Here is a 10,644-nt window from a genome sequence, read left to right as displayed (position 1 = left end):
TCCAGCAATTCAAAGAAACCCAAATTTGTTAAGAACTTAATGAACTTTATATAACTTCCCTCTCTATGTTTCTCTAATGTGTCTGTACATATCTATTTCATTTAAAATAACATCACTCTATATTTGTTTCTTCACCGGAGGAGGCTTTCGCCCCACGGCGCTATGTAAGCCACACTGAGCCTGCAAGTAGGTGGGAAAATGTGGGGTACAAATGTAACAAATAAATAAATAAATAAAATTTGTTGGATTCGGATGGAGGAAGACCCCACCCCAACAGTTGGTAGCAAGAATATATGAAAGCAATACATTGCAGGAGAAGCATAAGGACTTCTAATTCTGCTTGTTTTTCTTTGTTCAGTAGTTCCATTCTCTTGAATATGTCGACAGCTGTTGGAACCTGCACTGCAATTCTTCAAAACCTCATGGTCGTGACGAATGATGCTTGGTTTGCTGCAACATGCCATAAGGGGTTCTCACTCTTTGTTCGTGATCTTGCCACTCACAGTCTGACATGAAATGAATCTTCTTATTTTTAATAAAAATATTACATTACTTTTCTTCATAAATTATAACATCAAACTAACAGCTCCAGGATCTGAACATACGCATGTGGGAATCATCGAAGTTAACTTTTCTGAAATAATTGGGGGGTGCTCAACTCGGCACACATTCTAGAAGGAAGCAGGAACGCACATAAATCACTTCTTATACAGCAACGAGCAGAACAAGAACGCACCAGGTTTTGATAGCGTGTATTTTCCCAGTAGACAGATGCATGGGTGGAGCGTGCAAAAATGTACATAAGAATAGCCATATTAGGTCGGACCAGTGGTCCATCCAGCCCAGTATCCTGCTCCCAGCAGTGGCCAGTCCAGGTCACAAGTACCTGGCAGAAACCCAGAAATCTCAAATTATAGCATTCTGAATATCCATGGTTAGCGACTGGCCGCTAACTGGCTATATCATGTGACGTAACAGATTAGACATAGATATTCAGCACTAAACCGGCTGTGTTTAGCGGTTAAAATAGGCTGCATAAGTAGCCTGAATATTGACTTAACCGATTAAGGGTCCCTTTACCAAGCTGAGGCAAAAGGGGGCTTTGCTGGCGTCAGTGCGTGCTTTACATGCACTCTGAGACCCCCTTTTACCGCATCTGGTAAAAGGGACGTCTCGCATTGGGCTTACTGCCACTTAGTAAAAGGAACCTTAGTTGCCACAGTCAAAAATAAAACCATATATTCAATGTCAGTCACCGGAAATGGCCCGAATATCTGGGTTGAAAACCTGCAGCGAGTAGTCAAAGCACTGCCTGCCATCAGCTGAATATCAGGAGGCTAGATCACACGCTCCTGAACCTTTGGAGTGTGTGATCAGTGACAGGTTTGGTTTTCCTCTTGATCAGCTACTAACTACAGTCTTGCGAGATTGCCTCTGGAGGTCGTGGCAGCCATTTTGGGATTGGAGCCGGCATGGGTAGGAGCATCCGCGTCAGCCTACCAGTCAGATACAACTAGCCAAAAAGCAGCAGCAGCAGCTCTCTCTTTCTCCTGCAGCCCATTGGTCAGACATAGTCAGCCAATAGGTTGCAGGAAGAGGCGGGAACAGTGGCTGGGATATAAAAGCTCTTCCTTCCTGCCCAGTGTTGCCAGGTGGGCGGTTTTACCGCCCAATTGGGTGGTTTTCCGCGACCCGCCGAGGGAAATTTTTGCCCGCGGCAGGTTGCGGTTTTTTGGGCTTCTTTGGGCGGTTTTAAAGCGGTTTTATCGGCTGCGGGGGCGGGGTTAGTGACGTTTTGGGCGGGGTTAGTGATGTTTTGGGCGGGGCCGATGACGGGGGAGGCGGGGCCGGTGACGGGGGAGACGGGGCCGGTGACGGGGGAGGCGGGGCCGATGACGGGGGGAGCGGGGTTGATGATGGCGGGGCGGGGGGTGATGACGCGGGGGTGGGGGTGTCAGGGGCGGGGTTTGACTTTGGGCTGGATTTGGGCTCGATTGGGTGGGAAAAAATTTTTCCACCTGACAACCCTGTTCCTGCCTTCCCCACTACTCTGCAGCATGGAACCTTTTCCTCCAAATTAAATAAATAAAGTACATTAAAAAAAAAATATTGGAGGGTGTCCAAGCATCCGTAGTGCTCACGCTTATGACTTCACATGCTTTTCTAACTGCAAGATTTGTCTGTTGCATTTTAAGATAAACCTCTGCCACTATTTTGAAAAGTAAGAATTTTATATTAATTACTTTCTTTAAAGACTGTGATATAGGCAAAGATGTTGTTCAAGAGTATTCAATGGCATTTAAGTCCCTTCTTCAAATTAAAGAACCACTGTAGCCTCAGAAGCACATGTACAACACCTGGAGCAGTTCTTACAGTTGTTCTAATAGAAGCAGTGCATTCTTTCTAGCAAAAAAAGGAGCCGGTACTCAAATGCCTGGCCACCCTTCAGGGGTAGGGTGATCACTGAGGTACCCACCCCACAACAGCCAGGTCCCCTGCAACCAATCACAGAATCTCTGACAAGGCAGAATTGGTGTGTAGAGCCTGAGCTCTTTCATTAAAACTTGGGGTCCACGGGTCAATTTTAGCAGACAATGGAAAAGGTGTCGGTACTGAGTACCCCCCAAGTACCCCCTCAAAAAAAGCCCTGAATAGAAGTAACCTCCAAAGAGTCCAGATTTCTCCAGGACTAATATGACTACTGAACCATATTACACACCTTTTGGCTATCTGATTTTTGTATACTACTTCATTCACTAGTTTTAGAACACCTGGATTACTGCAATTTTCAAGACTTTCAAATGACAGATATCAGGGGATTACAGCATGTTCAAAATGTTGTGTTTAAGATGACCTGTAGGGCGAAACACTGGGACCACACTTTCGGCAAGAATTCCATATAAAATCCTAATAGTACTACATACCATATAGAACACAGGCTTCCACCCCCCCCCCCCCCCCCCCCCCCCCCATCCTATCCTTTTCCCTAAGGGCTGCCTGGAATGGCTGGAGTAGAACACCTTGAAAAGAATGAGATCCAGGCTGATTCCCCGGGAATAAAGTCCTGCTTTTTTTTTTTTTTTTACAAAGACCATTGTAAAAGGGGTCTGCTTCCTCCACTCTGGGTTGGGGCCGGCAGCCCTGTTAAGCTCACAGGTTTCCAGCAAAGAACCAGACTGCCATATGGACTTAAGACCAGAGTGCTTTATTCTCAATTCAGTTCCACTCTCAAAATTGAAATGCAGTTCACAAACAGGGTTCAGGCCGGATTCCAAACTCCAGCCAACATTCAGTTCCTTAACAGTTCAGGCCCACTTCCTTTGCACTACCTTCCCCTCTCCCTCAGAAGGGCTCAGTCAAAGTTCAGCCTGCTGTTCTATGCATCCCAATAATTCAACCCTTCAAAGGAAACCACTACTTAATGCCCCTGTCCTCTTCACAGCACCCAGGAGGACCCTGTACCAAACAGGGCTGGCAGCTTTCCTCCTACCTCACAGCACCACACCCCTGTGGCCTCTCACTCTGCCTTCATGTGCTGGACAGGGCTACATTTACAGTCTCACACCCCATGGCAGCTTACTCTTCCCCCCCAGGGAAGCTCCAGTGGCAGGCCCTTCCTGTCCTCCACCTACTCCATGGCAACTTCTCTCTCACTCAGGTTCCTCTCCCTCCTGGTGGTTGGGAGCCACCCAGAAATCTCTCTCCTCTCACAGCTGGAGGGAATTATACCAGTGATGCAGCTAAGGGACTGAGCTTCACCTCCCCTTCTCCCTCTAGTGGGGAAGGGAGTAACTGGCTCCCATAGCACTGAGCCAGTGCTCCCCCTGCAGGGGTTGGAAATCCATTCCACCCTTTTGGAGCTACCCTCCTCTCTCCTGCTTGCAAGGGCTTCTGGGAACCGTAGTTCAGGGATTAGCTGCTTCTCTGTGAGGCCTCGAATGCTAGCTTTGTCACACCATACAATGTGGGAAAATAAAATTCTATGCATGTCTGAATGGCAAAAAGGAAACAGACCCCTGAATTCATGGTAAATGTATTTATTCTGTTTATTTAGCTGTTGAGATTTGTTGTTGGACAATTCACCAGAGTCTATTGAGCCCAGTATTCAGCAATGAGATATCCACTAAGTTAACCAGACAAGTTATTTGGTTACCTTCAACCTGGTATTCAACAAACTTATCCAGATAAGTCTCACTGCTGGATATAGCTGGTTAAATTACCTTCATAGGTTGGTTAACTTTAGAACAGCTATTTATGCGGCCAACAAAACTAACTAACTTTAATTTGACTGCGCTAAACATCTGTGTTTTCTGGTTAAAATAAAGCCATGCCTCTAGCACATTTCTCTCCCTTCCCATATTTACTTGGTTAAACGTTTTGACAACATTTCACCAGTCTGCAGATAGGAAATTTCCAAAGCAAAGATGTGTTTGGGTAACTCACAGTTACCCAGACAAATCTTCTGAATGACATAGGAGTAAATTCTACAAAGGGTGTTCAAATTTAGGCACCGAATCCGGCTTGTTCTATAAAGGGCACTCAGGGCTGAACGTCCTGGGTAGAAGAGTTTAGAGCACATCCCCATGACCAACGTTTTCTGCCTGCTGAAACCTGGGCTACAAATGTACTCAAGTTGGGCACGGAACCCCAGGGTCAGTTTTAGACATGGTGGGGCCCAGCACAGAAATTAAGGAAGGGGCTCCCGATCCCTGATCCCCTCTCCTCCCCTGATCTCCCCACCTGAGACCGGCTCAGTCTCTCAGCGGCCCTGCATTGCCGAAGCTGTCCAGACAGTGCATTCCACCAATTGATACTTGCTGGAACGAGGCCAGAGATCTGCATTACATGTGTCAGTTTTCCCAAAGGACCAATATTTAAACAGAGGGTACTTGGTTTGAACATGTGATCTTTTGTTTTTAGTGAAGCTGCATTGGCTTCCTTGTAAAGCATGAACTGAATTTAAATTATGGACACCGGTCTTTAAGACTTTGTAGGGTGTCCATATAATGCAATTGTCTAATCACATCAGTTGAAAGAAGCATAGCAGAATTCACCCCGTAAAGACTTAAAGACCAGTGTCAATAATTTAAATTCAATTCATGCTTTACAAGGAAGCCAGTGCAGCTTCACTCAAAAAAAGGGGGGGGGGGGAGTCACGTTCAAACTTATATTAGTTTGGATGACCCATTTTGAATAATTTGTAATCTTTTCACTTGTCTATCAAAAAGACCTAGATAGACAATAACCCTCCATTGCCCCATGTAAGCCGCATTGAGCCTGCCATGAGTGGGAAAGCATGGGGTACAAATGTAACAAAAATAAAATAGATACTATTGGAGATTCTACATGGAATGTTGCTATTCCACTAGCAACATTCCATGTAGAAGGCTGCGCAGGCTTCTGTTTCTGTGAGTCGGACGTCAGACTCACAGAAGCAGAAGCCTGCACGGCCACATTGGTGATCTGCAAGGGCCGACTTCTACATGGAATGTTGCTAGTGGAATAACAATATTCCATGTAGAATCTCAAATAGTAGCAACAGTGGAGGAGGAGTGGCCTAGTGGTTAGGGTGGTGGACTTTGGTCCTGGGGAACTGAGGAAGAGTTCAATTCCCACTTCAGGCACCGGCAGCTCCTTTTGACTCTGGGCAAGTCACTTAACCCTCCATTGCCCCATGTAAGCCGCATTGAGCCTGCCATGAGTGGGAAAGCATGGGGTACAAATGTAACAAAAATAAAATAGATACTATTGGAGATTCTACATGGAATGTTGCTACTATTGGAGATTCTACATGGAATATTGTTATTCCACTAGCAACATTCCATGTAGAAGGCTGCGCAGGCTTCTGTTTCTGTGAGTCTGACGTCCTGCACGTACGTGCAGGACGTCAGACTCACAGAAGCAGAAGCCTGCGCGGCCACATTGGTGATCTGCAAGGGCCGACTTCTACATGGAATGTTGCTAGTGGAATAACAATATTCCATGTAGAATCTCAAATAGTAGCAACAGTGGAGGAGGAGTGGCCTAGTGGTTAGGGTGGTGGACTTTGGTCCTGGGGAACTGAGGAACTCAGTTTGATTCTCACTTCAGGCACAGGCAGCTCCTTGTGACTCTGGGCAAGTCACTTAACTCTCCATTGCCCCATGTAAGCCGCATTGAGCCTGCCATGAGTGGGAAAGTGCGGGGTACAAATGTAACAAAAAAAATTTGATAAGACCAATAAAACATATTATAACCCACAAAGATTCCTCATATGGAAAAACTGGCAGATTTTCCACATCTTGCCATGTTTTCAGGGCTCACGTCACCATATTGGAAATGTCAGACATGCAGATCACTGATGCAGCTTCATGCTCGCTGGCCTCTTCCCCTTCGCAACCACAAAGAACACAGCGAAGATGACACAAGAATGTGGTCTACAGACGATGTAAAACGTCCCAATTTATTGTGTAGCTCAAAAGGCACGAAAAGTCAAAATCAATTATGTAGTTCAAGAAAGACTCGACACGGCCGTGTTTCGGCCAACCGTCCTGCCTCAGGAGTCTTTGCAGTCTAAATTAAAACACATAAATAACTTAAAATATCAGCAAGTTTCTACATACAAAATCAAATAAAACTGTATAAAGGACACAATCAAATAAATATAATTCACATTCAATGTTAAAATCAGAACAATGAATAAATCATAAAACCTTCCCCTTCGCTCCATGGAGTGCTGCCACTGAAACTTGAAGATGCCTCTTCTTTTGTCATGTGCTTTCGTGCGAGGTGCCGACAGGTGGGTTCGAGAGCAACTGTGCTGCAGCCTTCACCACCTACATGGCACAAAGAGACAACGGAGTTTTGTATTTCTGCAAGAGCTATATTAGCACCTCATAGCTTGACCAAACTGGTATGATGCATGTGCAGTGACTACAAGAGAGGGAAATATACCAGGAGAGCTTAGTTCCATTCCCCAATTAATCCCTCAAATGGACATGATTTATATAGGGTGTGTTACTAGAAGGGTAAGGGTAATCCATTTGATATACTACCTTTCTGTAGTACAATCAACACAGTTTGCATATTATAAAAAGGTACTTTCTCTATCCCTAGTGGGCTCACGATCTAAAATTTTATATCTGGGGCAGTGATTCCCAAACCAGGTCCTGGAGGCACCCCAGCCACAATATCCACAATGAATATCCATGAGAGAGATTTGCATGCAGTGTGGATATATGTGGCTGGGGTGCCTCCAAGACCACGAGGCACCCCAGCCAGTCAGGCTTTCAGGATATCCACAATGAATATTCATGAGAGAGATTTGCATGCAGTGAAGGCAGGGCATGCAAATTTCTCTCATAAATATTCATTGTGGATATTGTGGCTGGGGTGCCTCCAAGACCACGAGGCACCCCAGCCAGTCAGGTTTTCAGGATATCCACAATGAATATTCATGAGAGAGTTTTGCATGAAGTGAAGGCAGGGCATGCAAAATTCTCTCATAAATATTCATTGTGGATATTGTGGCTGGGGTGCCTCCAGGACCAGGTTTGGGAACAACTGGCCTAAATGCTGTAATAGTGTGTAACTGTAAGGGGATATTCAAGTGGGTGGAGCATGGGCAGGCCATTGGCGTGTCGCCAAACATGCACAACTTATACAATACTATGGTTGCATGCATTGATTGGTCCATTTAGGTGGGCCCACTTACACCAGCCATTGGCCTGGCAGAAGCGATCGTGCCTAATCTTTGATGCATCAAAGCAGGGTTTGCACTAACATAGTAACATAGTAGATGATGGCAGAAAAAGACCTGCACGGTCCATCCAATCTGCCCAACAAGATAAACTCATATGTGCTACTTTTTGTGTATACCTTACCTTGATTTGTATCTGCCATTTTCAGGGCACAGACCATAGAAGTCTTGCCCAGCACTAGCCCCGCCTCCCAATCACCAGCCCCGCCTCCCCCCACCGGCTAGTATTCTATTATGACTTAGACACACCTAGGTACCATTATAGCATTGGCGCTAAGCATGCCCAATGTGACGCCAACTCCTTGCCACCAAATTATAGAATTGCCCCCTCATTGTTAACGTGTGCTGCATACATTGATCTCCAAATTTAAATAAACAAAGCCTCAAAGCTCAGAGGACAGTCAGTCTGACCAAATGTGTCAGTTTTCCCAAAGGAATTCCCAGATATTATCATTGACCTCAATAAATCATCAAACTCCAGAAAAAAGAGAGCAACAAAAAAAAAAAACTCCCAAAAATGTAAAAAAAAAAAAAAATGTTCACCAAAAAAAACAGAAAAATGGCTAAAACCCACACAGTCTGTTTTAGTCATTTAAAAGCAAAACTTCCTACATCAAATTCCCAATAGGGGAGGTTTTAGACAGATGAAATATATTTATACATCATAGCACTGGAAGAGACCTATCTTAAGTACCATACTAGACAATCTGGTATGGGGACAGGATGCCTCTTCAGTCAAGCTTAAGTATTTATGGGACTGTACTTTGATATTATTCGTGAATTGCCAGCGGTATTTATTGGGACTAATGGGGATCTGATGTGGGAATTTTTGCTTTTTGATGACTAAAACAGACGTGTGGGTTTTGGCTATTTTTCTCCGGTTTTTGGGTGAGCAACTTTTTTTTTCCCCATTTTTGGGAGTTTTTTCATTTTTTATTTTATTTTATTTTTGTTTTCTTTTTGCTGGAGGTTGATGATTTATTGAAGCCAATTATGATATCTGGAAATTCCTTTCTGAAAACTGACACATTTGGTCAGACCCATGCTCTCTGAGCTTTGAGACCTTGTTTATTTAAATTTGGGGATTTTTGTAGCCCTCTCCCCCCCCCCAAAAAAAAAAAAAGTCTGTGTTAGCCATTTTGTTAGCAAACTGTTTGTTTCGTGCTTTTTGAAAATACTTTGAAAGTTTGCTCCCCCTTGTGTATTTTTTCTGCATACATTTCTACATTGTCTATTAGATTGTAAGCTCTTTGAGCAGGGACTGTCTTTCTTCTATGTTTGTGCAGCGCTGCGTACGCTTTGTAGTGCTATAGAAATGCTAAATAGTAGTAGTAGTAATTTCTCATTCCGGAAATGGCGATCGCCATTACGGAACAATGTAAGCCACATTGAGCCTGCAAATAGGTGGGAAAACGTGGGATACAAATGCAACAAATAAATAAATGCATTGAGGCATCCATGTTTTTTTTTTTTTTTTTTTTTTTATCTTTCAATTTGTTTATTAAGTTTTAAACATTTTAACAAGAATATACTTGTTATTGAAATACAGCCATAATACCATTTATACAGAAATAAAAACATTCCTTAAAGAAATCATCTTACAGAAGTAGAACCTACTTCATAAAATAATCTGAATTCTTAATTAAGAAGATAATTACTGCTTCCTTAGACCTCATTATTGGAGGAGACGAAAAGAGTTAAGGGGAACATATAACAATAATTCACAAAAATAATAAGGTGGCGTAATATTTCCTTGTAATATTACAATTGTTTAGAATCCAGAAAAGATTTAAGGGCTTCAGGTGAAAAAAATGTATATTTAACCTGACCCAGTCTCACAAGGCACTTGCACGGATAGGCCAGGAAAAACATCCCTCCTATCTCAACAGTTCTTGATTTCAATGCCAAGAAGGCTTTCCTTCTCTGCTGAGTCGATTTTGTAACATCAGGAAAAATCTGTACTTTAATACCCCCAAAACAGGTTTTTAAATTCTTAAAGTACTGTTTCATTATGTTGTTTAAGTCCTGTTCAAATATTAAAGACACTATCAATGTAGACCTTTCTGTTGTCTCGTCCAGTGTTTGTTCAAGTATAGCTGAAATATTTCCAGGATCTATATTCATAAGTTGAGCTTCTTGATTTTTCCCAATCTCTCCTTTAGGAATAGGGATATAATATAACTTATTAACAGGCGGCATAGCTTCCAGAGGCATTTTCAACACCTCATTCAAATAACTCTTGAATAAATCTAGAGGAGTAATCCCTAGGAGTTTGGGAAAGTTCAATAAACGTAGATTTAACCTTCTATTAAAGTTTTCAACTTGTTCCATTCGTCTCTGAAGTTCAACATTATCTTTCACCACGTTTATTTTAAATTCTTGTAAAGAATCTACATTCTTTTGAATAACAGTCATTTTTTCAGCTATTTCTTCTTTTATCAGGTCTACCTTTGCATTTAACTCACCAAATCTCTTATTAAAGTTACTGACTTCACCCGATGTTTGTTGTAAAGTCATATCCATCCTGTTCAGCTTTACCCAAATCATTTCGAGATTTACCTCCTGCGTTCTCTTTGAGGTTCCTACCTCTGCTCCCGGCGTCTTCTGTGGGACTTCCCAACCCTCACCGTGGATCTCACCCGATACACTTCCGGTAGGGCGTTGATCCACATCGGTACTCGCCAACGATGCTGGGCAAGGAGGTTTACTAGTTGATGGTGGAGAGAGAGATACATCCTCTCCCAGCGGGTCCTCCACTTCCCCAAGGAGCCCCGCTATGGGATCCACATCTCTGCTTATTTGGGAAATCGGCACGAAAAAACGCTCTAGTCCCGTCCGAGTCGATGAAGGAGTCGAGGTAGGTGGGGGAACTATCCTCGTCAACCCCTTCCTTTTAGTATGGGGCA

At 43.5% G+C, this 10,644-nt stretch overlaps 1 protein-coding gene across 1 annotated transcript in view; it reads right to left on the bottom strand.

The window, feature by feature from the left end:
- Nucleotides 1-6,489: 6,489 nt before the first annotated feature.
- The window catches only part of LOC115478860 (leucine-rich repeat and guanylate kinase domain-containing protein-like), a 53,638-nt gene continuing 49,483 nt past the window's right edge, over nucleotides 6,490-10,644 (bottom strand). The window contains exon 10 of the mRNA XM_030216489.1: nucleotides 6,490-6,815. Coding sequence (XP_030072349.1) covers nucleotides 6,750-6,815 — 66 coding nt within the window. The 3' untranslated portion in view covers nucleotides 6,490-6,749. The remainder of the gene's footprint in view (nucleotides 6,816-10,644) is intronic.

Source organism: Microcaecilia unicolor, chromosome 10 (genome assembly GCF_901765095.1).
Source record: "Microcaecilia unicolor chromosome 10, aMicUni1.1, whole genome shotgun sequence".
NCBI lineage: Eukaryota > Metazoa > Chordata > Amphibia > Gymnophiona > Siphonopidae > Microcaecilia > Microcaecilia unicolor.
This window is presented reverse-complemented; position numbering and strand designations above follow the sequence as displayed.